The 25,956-nt window shown below is 41.9% G+C and overlaps 1 protein-coding gene across 6 annotated transcripts in view; it reads right to left on the reverse strand.

The window, feature by feature from the left end:
* DPH6 (diphthamine biosynthesis 6) overlaps nucleotides 1-23,741 on the reverse strand; it is a 233,211-nt gene extending 209,470 nt beyond the window's left edge. For all 6 annotated transcript variants that reach the window (XR_014527169.1, XM_083507550.1, XM_083507552.1 and 3 more), the window contains exons 1-3: nucleotides 23,561-23,741; nucleotides 19,890-19,984; nucleotides 18,418-18,611 (exon numbers count right to left, since the gene is read on the reverse strand). Coding sequence is in view for 5 of the 6 variants with exons in the window: in XM_083507550.1 (XP_083363676.1) it covers nucleotides 18,418-18,611; nucleotides 19,890-19,984; nucleotides 23,561-23,583 (312 nt within the window). In the remaining variant the exon portion in view is untranslated. The remainder of the gene's footprint in view (nucleotides 1-18,417; nucleotides 18,612-19,889; nucleotides 19,985-23,560) is intronic.
* Between the last annotated feature and the right edge of the window lie 2,215 nt (nucleotides 23,742-25,956).

Consider the following 25,956-nt stretch of genomic DNA (forward strand, 5'->3'; position numbering starts at 1 on the left):
GGATAAATTCCTTTTCATGACATATTTCTTTTAGTCAGAAACCACAAGAATGTCCTTTCATAAGCCATCTAAAATGAAAATCAAAGAAGGTTGTTTTCTGTTTTTTTGGTGGAGTGCTATAAAATTATCACTGACATTTTAATTTAAAAAAGAAAGAACTATACGTAGAATAAATAGGACATTTCCCGTAACTGTCTGTAGTGGGTGCTCTGTCACTTCTTTGTAGAGTCTTAGTAAATTACACAAGTTCTCAGCTAGGCAGAGCAGCTATAATTCATTGTCCCCAGTAATGTAATCTACATTTATCATTATTTTAATTAAACTAAATCTTTAATTTGCTATCTTCACTTCCAAGGAAATATACCTTGCTCTCTTTATCACCCTCACAGACAGCATGTGCTCTTAGAGTACATCAGAGCTTTCCTTTAAAAATATTTCTTCTTTTCTGTTCAGCTTGGAATTAGATACCAACCACAAGATTTGTATTATGTATTACCGGTTCCCATTTACTTGGGAGTAAGCACCTCTGAGTATATCTGGATCATTAAGGCTTGATCTCATGCTTGCTACTTAAAGGTAGGTCCCACAGAGTTCTTTGGCGCTTACACCAAAGTCAATCTGCATAGGGCTGTAGCTTCCATAGGTGTTGCAGAAAGTTCTGGCTATGTTCCTACAATTTTAATGCCCCACAATATAAGCTATTTTGTCACAATTGCCTTACGATCGTTGCTGTCACAAGCCTGGATGTGCACAATAGCTATCTTGATTTGGATGTGCAAGAGGGGTCCCAATCCAAGGAGTGAAGGGGCACTTAGGGAAAGGAAGCAAGCTTTGCATCACTAAGAGAAGGTCTGTTTACAGTGGTGTCCCGCAAGACGAATGCCTCGCAAGACGAAAAACTCGCTAGACGAAAGGGTTTTGCGGTTTTTGAGCTGCTTCGCAAGACGAATTTCCCTATGGGCTTGCTTCGCAAGACGAAAACGTCTTGCGTTTTTTGCAAGTTTGTTTCCTTTTTCTTAACACCGTTAATACAGTTGCGACTTGACTTCGAGGAGCAACTCATAGAACGCGGTGTGGTAGCCTTTTTTGAGGTTTTTGGTGATTTTTGAAGCTTTTCCAAAACTTTTCCGACACCGTGCTTCGCAAGACGAAAAATTCGCTAGACGAAAAACTCGCGGAACGAATTAATTTCGTCTTGCGAGGCACCACTGTATGTGACTTATGCTGCAACTGATATAAACACAAAACATATATTTCATCCTTAAATTAGTTCATACACAATGCTACATTTAGTTAATGTATTTCTCTTTCAAGGAAACTCGACTGCAGTCTAGTACAGTGGTACCTTGGGTTACATACGCTTCAGGTTACAGACTCGGCTAACCCAGAAATATTACCTTGGGTTAAGAACTTTGCTTCAGGATAAGAACAGAAATCGTGCTCTGGCGGCACGGCAGCAGCAGGAGACCCCATTAGCTAAAGTGGTGTTTCAGGTTAAGAACAGTTTCAGGTTAAGAATGGACCTCCGGAGCGAATTAAGTACTTAACCCAAGGTACCACTGTACCCACTTCCCTAAGAGTAAGCCCTGCTGAACTCCATGGAGCTTACGTCTGGACTTCTAAGTAGCTTCCACAGTTTCTATAAAGCTATAGAATTTAGAAGTGGAGCTCACCCATTCCTATTCCTGGCTGGCCAAATCTATGTTTGTTAGCACATTGTGATTATCTTTGTACACACAATATGATTTGGCTATCAGCTTGTAATTTCTAGAAGCTCACTGCTTCTGCCCTTGGAATAGTCTTGAGTAGCCACTAATGGTTATTCATGGTAAATAATTTACTTTAACGATGCAAGACTTGCGATACACAAAAAGAAACATTTCCCACAATTTTCCACAATTCAAACATTTTCCACAATTGCAATGAATCACAACCTTAAATCTACCCCCCTCCCAAAATAATACTTTTAAAAGCAACACAACTACAGATAAAACAATAATAAAATTGCAGGCATGGTTTTTGCTAAATCTGACATAACTTGAGCTATGGTTTGGTTTTTGTAATGCAGTATCTTTTTGAACAGCCAGAACTAGGCATTTGATAAGGGGATGGGGGAGTTTAAAAGTACAGTTTGTGTGTGCTGCCATTACTCATACTCTGTGAATAATTAAGAGAACTGGATCTCTATAAAGGAGAGGGGCACACAGTGATCTCATCCGACCTACATGATTCCAAATAGGATTTCGTTACACCTTATGATCTTCTCAATGGATGTAGTAGTGCCCTCAGAAGACCGTATTATTCATTAAGTTCTCCTAATTAAGCAACACAAAAGGGAGTTTAATTACAATGATCTGTAAGTGCGGGAGACAATTCAATACAGTTGCACAATTATGTCCAAGTCTATGTGACATCAACCTTCATAGAGGTGAGTTATTAAGACTACACACATATAATTCCAGAGACATATTCTCAGCTAAGATGATGCTATGAAACTCAAACTACATGATCTACCAAAACACAAATCACATGATCGGTCATGCCAGGGGTGGCAACATTTTTCAGCCTGAGGGCTGCAATGATCCGTGGTTAACCTGGACTGTGTCTGATAAAAAGGTGTGGCCAAGGAGACATTTAAGAGTTTTGAAGGGGGTCATAAAAACCTTTTGACATTCCAGAATCACAGAAGGGGTCCCTTGGGAGTGCTAAAAAATTTTTTTTAAATGTTTTTGGGAAAAAGAAATAATGGACAAATTGGGGAGGGGGCACAAAAAGTTTCTGACATAACAGCAAGGGACAAGTCAGTTTAAAATGTAAAAATGTATTAAAAACATTTCTTTTTTAAAAAAAGAAATTGGGTTTTTTTCAGGCGGCCCCCACAAAAAGAATCATCGGGGGGGGGTGTATGTGGTCCATGATCCAACTAGCCCTGTCTTATGTACTGCATAACTTCATAACTGTGGGAGAGCTAGCTGGTGACCGGCTCTATCAAACCTGAACTTTTTTATTTCTTTAAAGCTAAAGTTCCGACAGATATTACAAGAATGTGTGCGCTGTTCAAAGATTCCACCGACCAATTACTGATATAAGAGCAAATCTGAAAGAATTCAGAGAATGGCCTTTTGCTTTTCATAATTACTTTTCAGAAGGTAAAGCAGCCGCCGAAAATCAAATCATTTATATGAAGAAATAAGATTCTGACTAGGCTAAGAATACATCTAGCATCTTGCCTTTTCTGGCCATAAATGTTGTTTAAAAGCTCCCAGCCCCGTGATACTGCCAACGGGCAGCCTATAGAGGGCAGTGTTGTATCAGCTTTGGAGCCTTCCTTGGGCTACAGTGGCATGAAAAAGGGAACTGTCAAATATATCCAATCCACAGTGTAGGGGAGGGGATGCAAATGTATTAAACCTAATACATTTGTAAGCCAAAAACACTGAAGCAAGGTTTCTGAAAGACAACTGGACTTGAGGTGGGGGGGGGGGTTGGAGGAGAAGAAGAAACTTCACATAACAGACTGTCAGACTGAAAAAGCTAGCGCAGTACGTACATATGGCATTTTCCTTTGTAGTTTGCCCAGTGAGAAAAGGTAACTAATCATAGCACTTCCTTATTCCTTGCAACAACAAAAAAAAGCACCAGGTTACTGCAACCTGAGTTACTATCCGTATGAAGAACCAGCATGAGCAGTTACGCATTTCTATCATTAGGAATAAGTACATTATAACTATATATTGGGTGTGTTTTTTAAGGCCAATTCTATTTTTCAACCATAAAGAAAAGTGCAGGTTGGGCACTTCTACTAAGGAATGTAAAAATATAAAGCTCACATTTAAAAACAGTGCTAAAGACATCAATGAAAATATACAATATTTTACAAAACATCACACCCAACATTTACTTCATTTTCAACCTGCCCTTCATCAAACAAGTGATTCCTGCGTGGGTCACATCAAATATAAAGCAAGCTAACAATGCAATAATTGCAACAAAAACATTAAAACAATTCCGATAAAAACATTACATGATGACGTGAGGGGTAATCGTTTTCTTATTTTAATAATTATTATTATCTATTTTGCTGATCAATGTAGTGCAGAGATTTCATTTTTTGAAATAGTCATGTTTGAAAGATGCCAATGTAAAATCGTTTTTTCTTTGACATGTGGACGAAATAGCAGCAGCTCTAGTGTACTTATTAGGAAACAGGATGCCAGTTCTATACCCATAGAAAGCCACTACCCCTCACCTGGAATTCAGTACATCATCACAAACACTTACATCCCATTTATTTCAATGGGACTGAAGCATGTATTCCTGTGCTTTGCAATGCAGCAGTGTGAGATGACTAAATAATACACACACACACACACTTTTTCATTCAAATATATTGCTGCTGATTATTAATGCCATCATACAGAATATGCAACTCTGTTGACTATGCAGAGTTCAATCCCAAAAAGAAATGTATCATTTTTGTTTGAAACAAAAAGCAGATTTCAAAGTTGTTTTTATACAGACACATTTTCACATACACACACACCATCATCATGATCATCATCTATAAACACTGCTCATCTGCCTTATTTAAAATTGCTTGCTAAAATTCTTATCTTACTGAAGTTGCATAGGTCCAGGCATGCATGTGTCACAAAAAGCCGAATTCTGGCTATACCCAACAAAGAAACGCTTTGATAACTTTTGCAAAATAGATCTGAACTATTTAATTGATTTTCCTATGAATTGTACATGTGGCAAAAAAGGGGGTAAGATAATTCCCAATTTCCGAAGTCGTTTCCAAAGGGTATTTAACGAAATCTGTTATTGCCCATGTAGCAAGGCAACATTACAAAACTGACTAATTTACTAAGGTCCTGATTGTGAACAAAGCTGCTGCTAGACTGAAATGCAGCACTGTTTATTCATATACAAGCATTTCACTTAAGGGATAATGGCAGTGCTCCTAAAGGAATATAAAAGCAAAGTGATTAGCAATCATTACTGTTAATTAGTGTTCACTTTGCATTTAGAAGGATGAGCCTCCTCTTTATGAATAAATGGAAAGTTTCTTTCTGAAGCCTTGCCAGACCTGCACTAGGTAAGCCTTGGACTGATAAGCAGACTTTAAAAGAAACAGTGGGGCGGGTGGGGAGGGGGAGAGAGAGAGAGAGAGAGGGAGATCTAGAGACAGATCAGCATCCAATTAATAAAGCCCAATTCTTAAACAGGAAAAGGTTTGAAAGGAATGAGTACAACTGGAAACTCATACTTCACATTGTGCAATCTCCCTGATAAAAGGAGGAAATGTGTGTTTATCAATGCGCTGTGAGCGCACAGTTCATTTGGCGTCCTGTAAACAATGCCTGGTTGCCCGTTTCCGAATACATGTGAGAATCTCGCAGATCCAGAGCACCAAATTCAGCAGCCAAGGTCACACTAGCAGTGCCCTGGAAATGGGAAATTGGGGGGGGGGGGGCAACCCTGCAATCAGAGGTTTAAGTCTGACCGTATATAAAAGACCCCCAGGCTTTCTTGACATCTTTCACCACTAGCATTGCTGTCTCTGCTTATTCAATATTAACAGAGCAGGGCTGGGGGGGATGAAAAGGCACCCAAACAGGGACAGATTCACTAAAAATGCTGTTTACATAGTGCTGCATATTTCTCATGGTAAGAAACCACCAATGGGGGATCAAAAATGCAGCAGACCCTATTGCCCACCGTCCCGCCCTAGAAATCACCCACTGGAATTTTATGTTAAAACATAGGGAATTACCGGCACTAAGGAGCTCTAGGACTATCTTAGGGGAAAGTCGTCTTCTAGAAGCACTGTTCCCAGCACAATCCTCACCGTGTTCATCTGCAAGTATCTTGCATGGCTTTCAATACAACCTACTTTTTAAGTCAGTGTAATTGCGAGACTTAATTGTGTTTTGGAAACTGTTTGATGATAAACCCTTTTAACTTGGGAAAGCATTCCATCAGCAAAGGTCACCTCTTCTAAACCCTCCCCAGAAGCCACCTTTTCTGCATGGCCTTTGGCTTATCCGGGTAAGCAAACTAAGGCCTGGGGGCCGGATCTGGCCCAATTGCCTTCAAAATCCGGCCCGCGGACGGTCCGGGAATCAGCGTGTTTTGACATGAGTAGAATGTGTCATTTTATTTAAAATGCATCTGGGGGTTATTTGTGGGGCCTGCCTGGTGTTTTTACATGAGTAGAATGTGTGCTTTTATTTAAAATGCATCTCTGGGCTATTTGTGGGGCATAGGAATTCATTCATTCCCCCCCCCCCAAAAAAATATAGTCCGGCCCCCCACAAGGTCTGAGGGACAGTGGACCGGCCCGCTGCTGAAAACATTTGCTGACCCCTACCCCCAGATGCAACCAGGTTTTAAGCACGCAACTGCACTGGCTTCATTTGTCCCTTCCCTCCTTCTGTTGCTTCCTCCTTTTCTGGTTGCAAGATCCTTGGGGACAAATAGAGCTGTCTATTTTTGCCTATGCAATGCATAGTTTTTAAGCACAGTGTTGCCAGCTGTGAACCTTCAAGGTGAAAAGCAGAAACAAAGAGCATTACGCCACCTGAACGGTTTTAACGCTCAGGGCGGCAAGACATCGAAGTTGCCGAGGATCCTGGAGCCTGTCGTGCTATCAGTAAATATTCTTGATTTTCTCCGAGATGACTCCGCTTTCTAAACTCTGATAACAAAAAGTTGAACTGGCAAAATTGTATACACGGTGCTGTCAATTAGGACTGAGCCACTTGCATTTAAAAGGTCAGGTTTCTCTGCAAAAGCAAACGAAACAAAAATCATGGGTGCAGTATTTAGAAAAAGAGAAAGAAGGTTATGTGTATTCATAACACAAATCAGTTTTGGTCTATAAATTACAGCAAGGTCTGACTTACAAATTATCGGGCTGGTTGTTATTTTTAACCATATAATGGGCTGTATCCAACATCGCATGAATGGCAAACATGATAGAGCAATTGATCTTCCCATCGCTCTTCTCCCCCTGCAATCATCAGCGCCCACCACCTCCCTGAATATCAGGGTGGGACCCTACCTAAGATTGTGGGAGAGTCATCCCCAAATCGACTATAGAAAAATCAGCAAAACACTTACCATGGGGTAATAGCTGCTACAGAGAACAATTAAAAAAGGCCTTTACAGAATGCCCTTACCATATACCCCAATCTTGAATGTGGAGACACAGTAAATGATTTACTACAACTCCAGCGAAGCCAAAGCTTCTTTAAAAAAAAAAGCCCAAAACTTTCATTAATCCTAATCCATATGTAAACCATACTAGATTTTTACTTATTTTTTAGCCCTTGGTATGCATGCGCCTACGTCAAATTCAGCAACAAGGATAGGATGCAGAACTTTTCCCTTTCCCCCTATCGGGTTTCACATTTTCCTGTAAAATGTGCATTCCTTTGCAACATATGGATGAAATCATGACCAACTGGGAAGATGTCCTAGTATGAATATTTCCCCCTTAACGCTTTTTATATGAACAGTCATATGATCATCCGATATTCATGAAAGGAAAAAAAGGAGACAATAATTCTCAAATGGCTGAAAAGTTTTTATAAAAATAGTACATCCCACTTTTCTACTCAAAAGTGGCTAACAATGAATTCATAAAAAAAATCAAAACAATTTATTCATTCCAGGTATTTGTACACATCTTGCTATTCAGAATTTCTAAGCAGTGTGCATAAAAAAATTAAATATGCTGAGAGTAATAAAAATTTAAATTCCTCAGAGAGAGAGAGAGAGAGAGAGAGAGAGAGAGAGAGAGAAACCAGCTTAAAATGCCTACTGAAATAGGGAAGGCTTTGTCAAGCACCTGAATTTTGGCAAGGAAGGGCATTCCAGAAGATTGGTTCAGGCATGCATCTGAACCATGGGGGACCACAAACATAGACTCTCCCAAATATCTAAGTTATTAGGGATAGATACTAATTACAAGTAAAATGTAACGCAGGAAAAGACACGTTCAGCTTTCCAAATGTTCCTCCCATGAGCCGGAGAGCTTTAGACCCCAAAGTCCAGCTTTTCATCCATCTCTGGAACACCAGCAGTTTTAGCAAAGTCCTGACTAGCATTTAAGGCCCTCTTAGCAATGCCTCAAAAAGAGTATTCTCTTTTCCCTTTAAGGTATTAGCCCTGCAGTGTCTCCACACATGGCACTCTCACTGAACTCAAAAGAATGCTGCAAGTATGGAAAAAGTTAGAAGTTAAAAAAAAACCCTATAAAGGGATTCAAATAAATCTTTCAAAAATTTAAAACTCATTATTCAGTATTACCGTGGTAGACGTCTATTAGAGTAATGACAGCTGAAAGGAGAAAGTGTTCTATTGGCAACACCAGGTGTATTTTTTCCATACCTATATGACAAGTCGTGAGTTGTATAAACGGTTTTATAGGTTGAGAAAACACATTAAAAGTTTAATACCTTACGCACGTGTTGGTTATGTCCTGGTTTCTCTGACAGATAACGTATAAACAGGCAAAAAGGCAGGGGGTATTTGTGCAGAGTATTTGCAGAAGACATACACTGAATGGAACAAAATAATAAATTGCAGGGTTTTCTCCTACACACACTCATTAGAGCTGAAATAACCAAAATAACCAAAATGCTGTCGTCCAGATGTTGTTGGGACTGCAGCTCTCACCAGCCCATCCAGCATTGCCAGTGATCAGTCCTGCAATATCTGTAGGGTACCATATTGGCAGAAGGGTCTATAAATATGAAACTTCGTTCTCCTCCGCCCCCAGCCAGTCATGCATTTGGGAATTCCACATGTATGACTCCCTATAGTTCATAGCACAAGCTGAACTTAAATAATTATTTAGGAAGCCTGGACCTGTTTTAAGCCCTTGGGGTGAATGACAGAAGGCACTGCTTTAAAAGATTCACTATCCGGGCTGGTGCAAAATGGAAGTCCCCATTCTTGCTCAATTTAAGAAGCAGAACAAAATTATGTGACCGTGTCATTATTCATCAGTCAGATAAGAAGAAAAACACTCTTCAGGTGTTCCATTTAGGGGGAAATAAACACTTAGTGCCAACACCTTCCAACTTGTGGAAGGACACTGTTTGCCATGGGTGGGGGGGGGGGCGTTTTGCATTTGTGGAGGCAACCAGTATACAGTGGTACCTCGGATTGAGTACTTAATTCATTCCGGAGGTCCGTTCTTAACCTGAAACTGTTCTTAACCTGAAGCACCACTTTAGCTAATGGGGCCTCCTGCTGCCGCTGCACCACTGAAGCACGATTTCTGTTCTCATTCAGAAGCAAAGTTCTTAACCTGAAGCACTATTTCTGGGTTAGCGGAGTCTGTAACCTGAAGCGTATGTAACCTGAAGCGTATGTAACCTGAGGTACCACTGTATTTTAGAACTCTGGGTGGGAAAGTGACGGAAAAGGAAACAGAGGCAGGTGACACAGAGCTAACACACTTGTTCCCTCTATTCTCCATCACTTGTATGGGATGCCTGAAGAGAACCAGCAATACCAACAGATCATAATGGATATCTTGGTAACGCTAACAATTAACCTTATCTTACATAGCAGCACCCAGAAGCAAATTGCTTACCTATTAATACAGTACTGACAATTATAATGATGCATATTTGCAAGAGGGGAAGAAAAACATTGAAAACACAGAAATCACAAACATGCATATTCTTTTAAACTCACATAAGCTTTTGCCACAGACAGAAGCTGATAGGAGCTGGAGTCCAACAACGTCCAAAAGGCCATCCCTGCCCTAGACTATGTCCAGGACCAATATTTACGCACACCATGGTGATGCCAATATGTGTGCGTTTGTGTGTAAAATTTGTATACCACATATCACAATGCAAAACGAGAACAAGGCAGTCCTTGTGGTATTGTGGTCTTGGGCTGTTTAAGGCTTTGTAAGTCAAAACCAGCATTTTGAATTAGGCCTACAAACTACGGTAATTGGCAGTCAGTGGACCTTTTCAATCATGGTGCCCTCCCCAGAGAATCTACTGGCTGTCAAATGTTCTTGCCTGTATCTATTCAGGAAAGGGCAAAGACATTTAAAAGATTTCCCCTGCATATTTTATAACAGGTTTCAGTGGTGTTTGGGTGGATTTACTGGTTTTTACTGGTTGCCTTTTTAGAGCTTCTACTCTTAACTGTTGATTTACCCCAAGGACTGCCAACATGATGCTCTCCAGATATTGCTGGACTCCCAGCTCCCATCGGCCCCAGCCAGCATGGCAAATGGTCAGAGATGATGGGCGCTATAATCCAACATACGGAGGGCACTACAATGACTGCCCCAATTTGGACTGTATGCTAACCTGGCAGTTTTACTGGAAGGCATTTTAAATAAATAGCAGTACTTTGGGAGAATATTTTCCAGTACACAAAATATTCAAATTGTAAGATGTCTTATTCAGAAGCACAACCATTAAAACATATTTTCTTCACTAGCTCCAATTACTATGTACAGTTCAGTAAGTGCTGTACAACTCAAAAAAGAACTAGTCTGCATTATATCAAAGCATTATTTCATAGAAATAAACCATCTTTTCTAATATTATAGAAGTTTGGCTACTGGAAAAAGCATTAGCCCGATGTATCAATTAGTTTCAAACCCTGAACAACTCCATAACAGGAGACTATAGTTTAAGCTAACCAGAACCAGTACACTTTTGTTCCTTGCCAGCTAAGCCATGGTTTCGCCAGCCATAAGGATGATGTCCGAAAGAGCCCTACTTCAGTAACTGATTTTGTTTTCAAAGGGATGTCAAAATAATGCTACTTCTAAAAACTTTACATCCCTCTTTTCTTTTAATAATTCTTTAAAAATTATTACTATTTCAACAAAATAAACAGAATATAGATGTACAATCACCAAAATTAAAGAGGGGTTGTATCTCAGGGAGGTTAAACAACATTCAGTGTGTCCTTGTGTATGCCTTCAAAAGATTTAATTTGATTCCAGTATATTACATTGCCCTTTTGTGATAAACACTCAAAAATGTATTACAGCTAACAAAAATACCCATGCCCCAAACCAGAAATGGGAGATTAACACATAGGTATCTTCTGAGGTACATTGGGGTGCATTTAGCCTCATCCCCTGTCGCCAATTAGCGCATGCAAATAGTTATCCACAGCAAGAACTGGATCAGGGGCTTCATCCTTTCCCCATACGAATAAAAAACCTAACATGAATAACTCCTACATTCTTTTTTCCTATAAATTACCCAATTATTTATTGGCATATGCAAGATTTCAAGTACAATTTTAGAACTGTTTTAAATGAATTCAGCTGTAAAAGCACAGTTATGGAATGTCTATCATTAATGCAATTGATTCCATATATTTATATCTTGAAATTTTCTTGAAGTGAAATTAATATCTGTTCAGAGCAAAAAAAAACCAACAACCTCACTTATTTAGTCCAAGACAACTTGATAACATCTCTTTCAACCATAGTTATAAATATCTTGCACAAACTTCCAAAGCAGAAGTTGTCAAGATATAACATTAGCATTAATTTATGTCATAACTGACTGTTATTCTCAAGATAATAGCAAAGTATTCAGTCCATGCTGTCTGGAGAAAAATGAAAAAGAAACTTTGTCCTGTCACTAATCATTTAATTAAATCTATCAATAACACGTTCTCTTTTACACTTCTTACAACTTGATCCTAAGATGTGCTGTGCATTGAGGAAGTTAAAATGAATATACCAAGAACTATGGTTGCTGTGTATTTCCACAATTGTGGTGCTACACTAGCATTGCAGAGATACAGGTGCCTCAAGACAAACAAGCAGAGTACACAAAAAAAGAGAGATATAAAAGTTTTCCACCAGTAGAAGCAGAATCTTGCCAACGAGAGCCAAACTGGTCAGGCAATGAAATATTAGCTGTGCTTCAGCGCAGCTCTAATGCTTGAGCACTACGTACAGAGGCATCCACAAGGGCAAGAGATGTGTTAGACTCATGTGCTTCCTCATCCCATTCCTGTTTTAACCTTCTCTTTCAAAAACACTTGACTCAGCCTTAAATACAAAGCAGAGAACCTTACCTTTGCTAAGGTTCTCTGCAACTTCTATCATAGAGCTTCAGTTTGCTGATGACAACATAGTGTGTGCACACTCAGAGGATGACCTCAAAACCATCCTAAATATCTTTGCAGAAGCTTATGAAAAGCCTGGCCTATTGCTCAACATCCAAAAAACCAAAGTGCTGCACCAACAAGCACAAAACAACCCCTCTGCAGCGCCACAAATCCAACTCAATGGTGTAACATTGGAAAGTGTCAATCACTTCTCCTACCTGGGCTGTTATCTTTCCACAAGGGCTGACATTGATGCCAGAATCCAGCATCGCCTAAGCTCTGCAAGTGCAGCTTTTTCCCAACTGAAGTGTGGGACCGGGACATTTGCAGGGAAACCAAAATGCTTGTCTACAAAGGCATTGCACTATCAACATTACTGTACGCATGTAAAACAGGGACCACTTATAAACACCATCTCCAACTACTTGAAAGATTCCATCAACCATGTCTCCAAAAAATTGTACACATCACTTGGGAAGACAGGCAAACTAATGCCAGTGTACTAGAAGAAGCAGAGGTCACCAGTGTCGAAGCAATGATTCTTCAACATCAACTTCGTTGGACTGGTCATGTTGTTCAGATGACTGATTATCTTCCAAAGCAACTACTCTATTCTGAACTTAAAAATGGTAAGCGTAATGGAATGTGTAATGAGAGTGGTCAACAAAGGAGGCTTAAAGACTCAAGAGGCAAATCTTAAAAATTGTAGTATACAGACAACTGGGAAACACTGGCCTGCAAGCGCTCCAATTGGAGAACAGCCTTTACCAAAGGTGTAATGGATGTTGACGATGCTCAAACTCAGGACAAAAGGAAAAGTGTGCTAAGAGGAAGGCACGCTTGGCAAACCCTCACCATGATCAACTCCTGCCCGGAAACTTATGTCCCCCACTGTGGAAGGACGTGTGGATCCAGAATTGACTTATGGACTCACTGTTAAGACCATGTTCATGAAGACAATCTTACTCAGCTAAGAGTGATCACCAAAGAAGAAGACAAAGCAGAGAGCCTGGCTTAAATCAAACAATGGCTAAACATGCCAGGTTTGAGTCTGACTGGTTTATCAATCAACGTCTGTTTTTAAACCAGGATTCCTGATTTGTACACCAACACTAAGTGGAAAGTTAGACTAGCCAGAAGACTCTTTCTGGCCACAAGGGAGAAGAAAAAGGAGGTGGAGATGCACTATGGCAGACGCTCAAGTCCTAACTCTTAAAAATAACACTGATGGACCTTGTCATGTTAAGTCGATGTCAGGGGTTCTCATACTGAAGTCTATGAGCTTCAGTCAGGTGCTTCACTGTGTATCTGTGGATTTGTGGTTGAAGATCAGAGACGGTACATGCATCACATTAAATAACCATACTGAATTTTAACCGTATTTCTATTGCAGCTTATATTGTATTATAATTTGAATACTATGGCATTAAAATTCTAAATTAGTATGATCGTGTCTTGTGGGGGGGGGGGCTATGTGTCATGGTGTGATTGGATACAGAGGAACGGTGGGAGGAACCAGCTGGGAAACCCCCAAGGGAAGGTCCCCCCAAGGGAGGAGGTTAAGGGGTGATATGATAGCCATGTTCAAATATATAAAAGGATGTCATATAGAGGAGGGAGAAAGGTTGTTTTCTGCTGCTCCAGAGAAGTGGACACGGAGCAATGGATCCAAACTACAAGAAAGAAGATTCCACCTAAACATTAGGAAGAACTTCCAGACAGTAAGAGCTGTTTGACAGTGGAATTTGCTGCCAAGGAGTGTGGTGGAGTCTCCTTCTTTGGAGGTCTTTAAGCAGAGGCTTGACAACCATATCTCAGGAGTGCTCTGATGGTGTTTCCTGCTTGGCAGGGGGTTGGACTCGATGGCCCTTGTGGTCTCTTCCAACTCTATGATTCTATGATTCTAGGTCAGAGCCAGGGAATTGGTGGTGGGACGATGATGAGTGGTCAGAGGGAGAAGACTAAGAGGAGGTGTTGGAAGCTAGAGAGGTAACAGGGCTTAGGGAGGGGGGAGTCTGTGGCTGAGAGAAGAACCAGAGGCAGAAGTTGAAGGAGAGGAGGAAGGCCAAGAGGCAGAAATGAGTTTGGCTGGTGAAAAGGCACAGGTTTCTCCCCCTCCTGCTGTGACAATTTCCCCTCCCACCTGGTCTCCCAGAACCAGGAAAGGTATGAGCAGGGCAAAGGGGAAGTTATCTTCAAGAAGGTGAGGCTCAGATTGCTTGGGGGAAACCCTAGAGAGGCAGGGACTAAGGCTACTGTGGGGAGGTAGGGACCTTTGGTTTCAGCAACTGCTTCATTGGGGCAAGACCTGCCGAGATGAGTTGCTTTGCTTATTAGGCCTGACATTCCTGTGCTGATCCTGTTTTTGCTACCCCAACTTGCTCAGTGTGATTTTACCACTGGCTCGCTCCTGTCATTGCATTCTGGCATGTACAGCCAAAATCACATACAGTGGACGCTCGGGTTGCGAACATGATCCGTGCAGGAAGCACGTCCAAAAACCACAGCGTTCACAACCCACAGCGCGGCGTGTGTGCACACACGGGTCACGATTCGGTGCTTCTGCACATGCACAAAGCGTGATTTAGCGCTTCTGCACATGTGCAAGCGCCGAAACCTGGAAGTAACCAGTTCCAGTACTTCCGGGTTTGGTGAGGTGCGCAACCCGAAATCGCGCAACCTGAAGCGTCTGTAACCCGAGGTATGACTGTATAGTCAAAACAACCCCCTGGAACTGCTCCTGCACTATCAATCTTACCTTCTGAGATCTCATGAAGGCCTCCAGAGACCATGAGAGAGTCTCCTGTAGCCCAGCCTGCCACAGAAAGAGCTTTTAAGCTGTCTGCCTTGTATGGCTTTAATCTGTGTGATATCAGCTACCAGGCCACCTGGCACATAGCACTGTGATTGAATGTGTCAAATGCACACAAGTTGCGATCCTACCATACAATAAAATACAAAATGTAAGAAATGAAAGAAGCAATAAAAAGACAATTAAAAATTGCATCTAGCACTGCACAGTAGAACTGCTACAATGGGCAGAAATTTTTGTTAGGTGGTCCTCCACGATCCTCAGCAATTTTCAAGTGGTCCATGGAGTTAAAATGTTTGGGAACCGCTAGTCTATTGGATTACTGCAAAGATTTCTGAGTTACTGGTCACACAGAACTTGATCCTCCTGGAGAAGAGTTTGAAATTTATGTCCTACTCTAAGGACAGTAATTTTTAAAACTTGCTTATTCAATGATCTTCTGCCATGAAACTTCTGTTGATTCAGATGGAACATTGTACAGGCCTACTAGACCTCACCTTTGCTCCCAAGCGACCTGAAAGTTCACCCAAGGATACATACAACCCTGTCCTACACATGCACATTGCAGAGGAAGACTGGTACTGTTGGCCAAGCAGTCTTCTTACTGATCTCCTTACTGAAGAACCCTAATAAAGTCCAGGGCTACCAAAAGCAGTTTGAAAGCCACTTCCTCAGAACCACTGCAAGCTTTTCCCTTTCACACTAAGAAGCAATTCAAATTTCTTTTTCAGGCCCCTATTGGAACCAATTATTTTACAGTTCAACTAGGATCTGTGGAATCCAACCTAGGGCTAAGGGAACATTCCATCAGCACAAGGATTCCAGCCTGCACTACAGAATGTTTCCCCCCTCTATTCCCCACACTTCCCCTTAGATAGTCTGTTCTTCTAGGGATTCCCCCAATCCTCTGGAGAAGATTCAGGGAAGACACAGGGCACGCATAGGATGGAGAGGAAAGTCCCATTGTGCAAGCAGAAATCCTTATAATACACTGTATTTCCTTGAACTTGTGGGCACACTAAAAATATTCTGCTGAGACCCATCACTGATTTTTCTTAGCTGAGTGGAGCTCAAACAAGCTATTGTCCTGCAAAGGAAATCCAAGTTTAGAAACACAAGGATTGCTATTATTCTGAGCAATAGAAGATTTTCTACAAAGTAGTAGAATTTATCTTACAGAGCAACAACAAGCAGCATCCTGCTTGGAATTCATCCTCTGCTGTACCACCACCAGTGCAGTAATGACTGTGGCCTCAAAAGTCTCAGGAGGCAGAACTTTACACAACTACTACTACTACTAATAATAATAATAATAATAATAAAATTTATTTATATCCCGCCCTCCCCAGCTGAAGCCGGGCTCAGGGCGGCTAACAACAATAAAATAATGCAACATTCTAAAAACATTTCATTATAAGAATTAATTAAAATCAAATTGATGGCAACCATTAAGCAAAAATTCTGTGCAGATTGCCAAAGGAGGGAGTCAGGCTGCGCCCTGACCAAAGGCCAGGTGGAACAGCTCTGTCTTGCAGGCCCTGCAGAAAGATGTCAAGTCACGCAGGACCCTAGTCTCTTCTGACAGAGCATTCCACCAGATTGGAAGCCCTGGCTCTAGTTGAGGCCAGCCTAACCTCTCTGTGGCCTGGGACCTTCGGGATGTTTTTGTTTGAAGACCATAAGTTCCTCTGTGGGACATACCACATATTATTGTTTCTACCTGCCCATCTGGCTGGGCTTCCCCAACCACTCTGGGAGGCTTCCAACAAAAGATTAAAAATACATTAAAACATCAGTCATTAAAAACTTCCCTAAACAGGGTTGCCTTCAGATCCAGCACAACAGAAAACTCACAACATAGCACTACAAACATAACACAACAGGACCTTCTAAAATAAACCCCTTTTATCCATATCACAGTGTAATTATCTTAACTCAAATCACAGTAGAGCTAAAAACAAAACTATAAGACAGAAAATAATTTTATTTTTGTTTCACATGTCAGCATAGCTTCCCCATGCAGAGATTGGAAGGTGCCAAGTTATCTGCTCAGAGACATGCTCTCTCCATTAGGTTAGTAGGAAACCCCATTTTTCTAGGAGCTTTGCTGGTTAGTTGAAAAAAGCCAGTTTTATAAAAACTTGCCGAGTTTTATAAAGACTGACAGGAAGCTAACTTGCCCCAACCAACCATAGTAACTTAAGGCTAACCACCGTTTGGGCATTAAAACAAAGGTGTGGGAACCTGTGGCTTTCCAGATGTTGTGTGACTACAGTTCCCATTGTCCATTGCCACTGGCCATAATGGTTGGGGATGGTAGGAGCTGGGTTACGTGTTCCTCATCCCTGCATTAGCATTTCATTTCAGCAAGTAGAGTCTAGAATGGAAGCAACAGCTTCCTAGCTCCTTTTCATGGCACCGGAGTAGGGAGTGCATGAGCCCAAGGTTTGATGTCGCTCACTCCTGTAACAATAGACCATGGCTATTGTAACATTCGAGGGACGCAGGTGGCTCTGTGGGTTAAACCACAGAGCCTAGGACTTGCCGATCAGAAGGTCGGTGGTTCGAATCCCCATGACGGGGTGAGCACCTGTTGTTTGGTCCCTGCTCCTGCCAACCTAGCAGTTCAAAAGCACGTCAAAGTGCAAGTAGATAAATAGGTACTGCTCCGGCGGTAAGATAAACGGCGTTTCCGTGCGCTGCTCTGGTTCGCCAGAAGCGGCTTAGTCATGCTGGCCACATGACCCCGAAAAACTGCAGACAATCGTCGGCTCCCTCGGCCAGTAAAGCGAGATGAGCGCCGAAACCCCAGAGTCGGTCACGACTGGACCTAATGGTCAAAGGACCCTTACCTTTACCTTATCGTAACATTCAAACAAGGCCAATATATTCTATTTACACTTGCTACTTAAAAAAAACCTAGGTGAAAATGCCACTAATAATTCAGAATATCACCAATAACAAAACTGCAGTTGAAAAGTACTATGTAAGGCTCCGAGTAAGGAACACAATATAAATAATAAATTCCTTCCTCTTTGATTTTGCTTTAAAATTCATTGGCTTATTCCCGGAGAAGACGTGTTCCCTACAGTTGAGCACAGAAACAAAAGATACGAAACCTAAGAAATTGGAAGCAACAAAACATAATATATCAGCAGTGTAAAACCTGGAAGACATTGAATCACAAGGAGCATACAATTCTTCTTATGTTTCTCTTTTGTACTTCTTAGCATAAATCAGTTTTACTACTATAATGGGGTCTTTAGCCTGAAGTCAGGAAGCAACAATAAAGTGCAGAATAAGCTATAAATTAAGACCCATTTCATCTAAGTTTATTCTCTATAGGAAACAGCATGTAGAGCAAAATATATAGAGAGGAATACAGGAATGGTGACTCCAGGCCACGGGCCTACAGTCTAACTATATTGAACATTTTTTTTATTATTTTTAGCTTTAAGAAGAAGAATTCTCACACAACCTACCTTAACATGTTTCAGAAGTTTATAAAGATCTTCAACCTCATCACCTTCACATCTGGTATATACTTTGCCAGTTTCCACACTGGTGCCCTTAATAGTGCGGCGATAAAGTGGCAAGCCCATGGCTTCTGCATATAACTCTATTGCATGGTGCCCCACCGTTTGATACATGTAGCTGTCCAGCTCATCAGTCCCTTCTGGAAGACAGACAAAAGTAAAGCTGTATTAGCTAATATTTACAATATGTACTAATAAGGAAGAAGAGCCTGCCCCCAGTTTTGTTTCAAATAGAACCCATCTGCACTATACATTTAAAGCAGTATTATACTATTTCAATCAGTCAAGTCTTGCCCCAAAGAATCCTGGGAACTGTAGTTTGTAAAGGGTGCTGAGAGCTGTTAGGAGACCCCTGTTTCCCTCACAGAACTAAAATTCTCATCACACTAGAAAAAAACTACAGTTCCCAGAATTCTTGGGGGGGAGCCATGATTGTTTAAAACATTATAATAATGCTTTAAATGTTTCATACAGATGAAGTTATGGATGAATCAACCTGACCACTTTTGTACATGGATAGGAATTACTTTATTCTCCAGCTTTGTGCAACTTTCCAACAAGTGTTTTGCCCCCCCAAGTCACCATAGGAACAGCAGTTTCATGTTTTGTGGGTTGCTACTTACGTAGTTCCACCACTCTCCCAACAGGAAATAAAAGTGATAATGTCACAGGGGCAGAAACAACCATCTAATAACAACACAAAACAAAACTGGCTTTGTAAACAATCATCTGTATCTCTCACATAGCAGCTTTGAAATGTTATAAATCACTTTTGATGTTTTATTACCGTCAAATGGTAGATAAATGTTGCGACATAAATAGTAAAGTACAGTAAAGTACATCAAATCTATATGCATACACAGAGCAATCAGCTTCTACTTTGTGTTGTTAGGTCTAATCCATGCAATTCTTTAAAAAGCCCAAGCCCTAAAAAGCTGCAAATGACAACTCCATAAAATAACCCATTATCCAGTAATAGAATAAAATAAGACTACAGCAAACCTGTCTTAAAAGAAGTCAAGAGATACTCCCAGCCTCCAACTCATGGAAGACAACCCAGAATGGCAACAAGGGACAGAGCTAGGCCCCTCATCCCCACTCCCTTTTTTGTGCATTATAACTTTGAATAAGGCTTTAGAATTAGAGAATTGCGAGCCCAGAAATTCATTTTGTGTATCAGAACTGAACAGAGCTGATAGTCCTTCCACACAAAAAATGCAACTCCTGAGCATGCCAAGCTCAGAATAATTTAGGTCAGCAGCAAAATCATTATTTGCTGCTATTATTAAACATCTGGGAGTCAGAAATCATTGCCGATCTAGTGCAAATCACTCAGAGATCTACCGGTAGAGATTCAACACTAATCCTCCAGCACAGTGAGTAGGGTGGCAGAGTTTGAGGGAATGTGAAATTCTCACCTTTGTTTTCAGCAGGTCTAAGATTGGCTAAGGCAACAATCTGGTGTCCAGCAGCAACACAGTGCATCATATTGTAACAGCTGTCTTTCCCACCACTGGAATAAAAAGAATCGGTTGTATAAAAACAGCTCTGTAATGATTTCAACAGTCATTTCAAAATGATAACATATACAAATGAGAAAATGTCTACTGGGTTGTTGTTGTTTTTAAAAAAGACAATTTTTCAGAAATCTTTAAGAAAGTTAAAAGTAGCACGTATATAATTTGGATTTTAAGTATTTGCACTCCAACCTATCACTTGCTGAATACACACTTGATATCCAGGTAGTGTTCTACACATGTAAGGGAGGCCTCATTTCTTTAACTTCACACAAGGCTCCCTGTGCCCAATGATTTCCACACAGAATAAATGGGGAGATCAAAGTTCCAATTGCACAGAAGAGCATCACAGAACTTTGGATCCCAACCAGTGTTTTCAACATAGGGACTCTTGGGCTTATAATGATAATTATCTGGGCTAAACCTATATAAGATCCTTAAAAATATATATATACTCTGCATCCAGGTCACAAGCTTGCCTCTGTGCACAAATATGCATTTTACATTTCTCTGACTCAATGCCCAATTGGGTCTGTAATTGCTAGTGTGAAAAATGTGCATAAAAAAGAGTAAGATTGGTATGAAGAATAAAATGTCTCAGATTTTGCAGACTTGAGCTTTATACAAAAATGAGCCAGCGTTGTGCCATTCTGCTTGAGTGAAGTTATTAAAAACAAACCTTGAGCATAAGATAATTTACTGCAAGCAAAGCAACAAGCTTTAAAAGCACTTAAACCCCCGTTTTCAGTGACTTCACATAGGGTGAATCTCAAATGCAAAACAACGTTGTGTGGGTGCAAGGCTGCCATCAGAGACAATTTAGCTGCTAAGGACATTAGATGGAATGAAAGCTACTAAATACCAAAGTACTTGTGATGCACAAATGCTTGATTCTTTACAGGTAATTTCCCTGGCTTTAAGAAAAGATGCTCCATTTGCTATTACTTCTCACAGCATTAATATGGCTGTGCTCTTTAAAGAAAAGTAAGTACATCTAAAGTGCAAACCCCCCAAAAAGAAAACTATACAAATATACTTAAAGCACAGTCCTGTACATGTCTATTCAGAAGTATGTCCCATTGAGTTGAATGGATTTACACCTAAGCAAGGAAGTATAGGATTGGTCCCACTGAATTCAAGAGCAGGTTATTAACACAAACAGCAGTTCACAGGATTGTAGATTTACTGTCTAAGTCAGGGGTTGTCAACCTGGTCCCTAACGCCCACTAGTGGGCATTTCAGGATTCTAGGTGGGCCGGTAGGGGGTTCTATGGCACAAGCTTCCATCGAGCACTGGTGAGAGGTAAGGAAATTTTACCATCAAGAAAGATGCATTAGTGGGCGGTAGGTATAAAAAGGTTGACTACCCCTGATCTAAGTGCATATACTGCAGAAATAATGTATATTTTTTTAAAAAGTCACAGATTTTGTTCTACCATCTCCCTGGGTACCTGAGCTGGGCTACATGTTGCTGCTAAGATGGCTTCCTTCAGTCAACCATATCAACCACTACTACCCAGTCCCTGGTCAGAGCATTACCAGCATGCTATTCTGGTATATCTGCTTGTGTCACCCACAGCCAGAGATGGCTTTGGGTTAGAAGCAGCAGGGTTCATTTTTGACATCCCGATACAGTGGTACCTCGGGTTAAGAACTTAATTCGTTCCGGAGGTCCATTCAATACCTGAAACTGTTCTTAACCAGAAGCACCACTTTAGCTAATGGGGCCTCCCGTTGCCGCCACGCCACCAGAACACGGTTTCTGTTCTCGTCCTGAAGCAAAGTTCTTAACCCGAGGTACTGCTTCTGGGTTAGCGGAGTCTGTAACCTGAAGCGTATGTAACCCGAGGTACCACTGTATTTTCCTGCTGGAAACCTTCTCAATTACACACAAGTAACCCACTTTATCAATAAATACAGAACACAAACCCACTTTCCCACAAAAGCCCTAAATCACCACTATTTACTGAAGGTGTCAATCTGTCTTTATATCCCATTTCAAGGGTTTTTTCATTTGTATGAAACATGGCATCAATGTACCCCCAGAGAAATTCCGCAAGAGGGAGGAGTCAAGTTGCAGAAGAAAATTACCACCTAATATGAAACGCAGGTAGTTTGTACATGAAACCCCTTCAAGCAAATCAAACTATGTAACAAGGCCCTCCTTGGGGCTCCTGGCCTTCAAATGCCTGAGTAAGCTGACAATGGGCAACTGCTCCCCTTGGCCTTTTAATGTGTTTACACATGCAAAACTTCCAACACTTTAGCTTACTTCTCAAACTGAAGGAAGCAGACATATATGCATCCTATGAGACTGCAGGACAGCAGCTAGAGTAGGAAATTTTGTGCACTTTATTGATGATAAACCACTAATCAGCCAAAGTGCAAAATTCTGCAAAGTGTTGATAGCCACCTTCACTAACAGATGAATGAAATGGCGGTCACCCGCAGGCCCATTTACCTCAAGCTGGTGATTAAGGTGTACAGACAGTATGGTGGACATGAGTCAGGGAGAAAATGTACATGAGTGTGTGTGTGTGTGTGTCTGTTTGTTTGTGATAAGTGGTCCCCAGGTCTGTGGTAACTTGGCAGGAGGGCAAAGCACTACAAACTTGTGAGCTGAGCAAGCACATTCCCTGAGGTTTTCAAGGTTCAGGAAGGCACAAAACACCCAAAACATTTAGAAATAGCTCAGTTTCTTCAAGTCTGAGAACAAATCCCTGCAAAAATAAGCGTTTCCAAGGCCAGCTCCATCTCTTTCCCTTTGTAAATGTTGCCACGCTTTGTTCACACTATAGCCTTAAAACACATTCAAAACACGATATTTCCTTCAAAGTATTCTGGACACTGTAACATTTTAAGGGTTGTTAGGAATAGTAACTCTTGTGAGTGGTAAACTACAGTGCCCAGGAATTTTTGAGGGAAAGAATGTGTTTCAAATGTGCTTTAGAGATATGCTGTAGGACATAGCACAAACTTAACCCACAACTTCCCAACCCTATCCACAGAGAAGCAAGGGATGAGGTGGACATCTGGGTGGCCACTGTGAGCTGGACTGGAGGGGCCAAATGACCTAATCCTGCATGCTCTTCATATTGTTCTTAGGACATTGTGTAAGATCAAACAGATAGCTATAAGAAAATCTCAGCACCTTCTATATTAAACCACACAGGCATAGAAAAAGCTGTCCTTGCCCCGACTATGCACAGGGCTGAAAGGGGAAGCAAAAAACAAAACCCCAAGGCGCATATGCTGCCGAGATGACCCGCAAATGCTGCACGGTTTTAAATCAGCCAGTCGACTCCGGAGAGAGCAAAGCAAAGCAGGAAGCGTGAGGTCAGACGGGCTGAGGGGGTAGAAAGGAAATTGCTGATTACAAACAGAAAGGTGGTGGCAGGAGGGAAAACTGATCCGAGGAGGCTGATCTTTGCTTGCCCCCTTACTTCACTCCGCCAGCCACCCCCGCGCTATATGGGGCTCCAGCACTTCTCTCTTATGCAGAAACCTTGCAGTGCAAATATTAGTCCATTGTGGGGGCAGCCCTTACACAAACACACACACTTCTTTTTTACCTGATTAAAGCCACTACTTTCATGTTGCACAACACCCTGGGCTGGATTTAAGTGCATGCGAAGAGCGCCCGGGGTTAAGAATGCAAGCCACCAACTAGGCGTAAACACACCAACACACACACACTGCCTCTTCCAACCCACGTTGCTCTCGGGCTGCTGCTGCTGTCTGATGCTTCCTTCCTTCCCCGGGAAGTCCCGCCCGCCTGGGTCTGTCCCCCGAGCTGCCTGACAAAACAATCCCCTTTCGCAGCCGTGATGAGGCATTCCCTCCGTCCTTTTGGCAGCATGAAGTCGGTCCGCAGGCGACAAACGGCAAGAGCCAGCCCTGCCGTGATATGAGCGGGCGGGTAGTGGGGTGGCTAAATTTCAGGCACAGCGTCAGTCAGCTATGAGCTGGCACTGAGGCGGTTTGTAGTGAGGGCAAGGCTGAGCGCACGTGTGCGATTGCTGCCTAGGTGCTGCGTGATTTAGAAGCGCTTTTGCCAGTTCTCGCACGGCAGTCCTTAGACTGTGACACGCTCCGCTCTGGGATTTGCATGCCAGGTTTCAGACCCAGAGCGTGGGAAGGAATAAAAAGAGTGCCTCTGAGCATGTGCCGGGTGCATTTCTGTCGTGGAGCAGCCAGAGCCAGTCAGTGTGTAGATAATGAAATGAAGGGAACTTCTACGTTACAGCCAGGCTTGAACGCCAAAATCCCCCCTTTTCTTTTAGTAAATCATTAGGTGAGCAAGTGTTGGAGGTTTATAGCCCAAACCTAAACATACTGTTAGAAAGGTTGGGAGCAAGCCTCATGGGCGTAGCCAGGAAATTTTTGGGGGTGGGCAGGCAAAGTTGTTGGGTTGTTTTTGTTTTTTTAGGAAATGGCCCCATAAAGAGGACATTACAGGGTAATTTCAATGCTTTTCAATAACATTTGTGGAGGGGGGGGCAACAGCACACACAAACACACACCCTCTGCCCTACTCTATTCCAAGCAGTAGCAAGAGTCCAGGGGAATTCCAAGCCAACCTAGCAGTTCGAAAGCACGGCAAAGTGCAAGTAGATATATAGGTACCGCTCCGGTGGGAAAGTAAATGGTGTTTCCGTGCGCTGCTCTGGTTCGCCAAAAGCAGCTTAGTCATGCTGGCCACATGACCTGGAAGCTGTACGCCGGCTCCCTCGGCCAATAAAGCGAGATGAGCGCCACAACCCCAGAGTCGGCCACGACTGGACCTAATGGTCAGGGGTCCCTTTACCCAGGGTCTGTGTTCCTTTGGAGAAAGTAGGCACAATGGAGGCTACTACTTTAATGGTATATGCTTTATTTTACACACATATACTGCCTTTAGTCTTCATTGCAGGGGCACACAGCAGCAGCACCCCAAAATGCGCCAGCTTGCCCTTAGAGCAGCATAACCAGCATCCTTTTTGCTCTACTGCCCATCTTGGTGTTTCAGGCACATAAAATCTTCCTGGTACAGTCTCATGGTGCCTGGTATTCATTTGCATTCAAATGGTCAGTTCATTTGAAATACTAGTGTTTAATCCCCATCCTCTGGCATCACCTAGCAAAGGAGTTCATCTGACTTCATCAACACTTTGACTAGGATTAAAGACTTGTACACACTTAGGACATTTACCTAGGTTAACTCTTCACATGCTTATTGCTGGTGCTCAGAAGCAGGTCCACACATTTCAGTACACATGGATCTTGATTATGTTCTCAAAAGTCTGATACACAGTCTTTCAACATAAACACTAATTAAGCACCTAACACCCATTACGTAACCCCCTTTTAATATAAATAAATAAATGCTATATTACTCATTGCACAGTTTTAATGGCTCTAGCTCTTGTTAGGCTCCCTGCTACTTTATGCAATAGGAAATTGCCAGGTAGGGGAGAAAACAAGTACAGTGGTACCTCAGTTTTCGAACGTAATCTGTTCCAGAAGACCGTTCGAGTTCCGAAGCGTTCAAAAACTGAAACTCAATAGCCGACAGCTAGGCCTCAGGATCTTGCACTCAGCGGAAGCCGCGTGGCATGTTCGACTTCTGAGGTGTGTTCAAAAACCGAAGCATGTACTTCCAGGTTTACGGTGTTCAAGTTCCGAAACGTTCGTCAACGGAAACGTTAGAAAACCGAGTTACCACTGTATCTAATGTGTACAGAAGTATAAAAGTTTTAGGCACTTCTGGTTGTCAGAGGAAGACAGCTAGATTTGAAGCCGTACTTAGAATCATGGAGTTGGACAGGATCACTAAGGGTCATTTCAAACCCCCTGCAGTTTAGACTAGTCCAGGGGTCTGCAACCCGCGGCTCTGGAGCCGCATGTGGCTCTTTTACACCTTTGCCGCGGCTCCGGGGCAGATACTAGCGAGGGGAAGAGGCGCATTGTGCGCCCCAACACTCCCCAC

Source organism: Podarcis liolepis (assembly GCF_965112155.1).
Source record: "Podarcis liolepis genome assembly, chromosome: 1".
Taxonomy (NCBI): domain Eukaryota; kingdom Metazoa; phylum Chordata; class Lepidosauria; order Squamata; family Lacertidae; genus Podarcis; species Podarcis liolepis.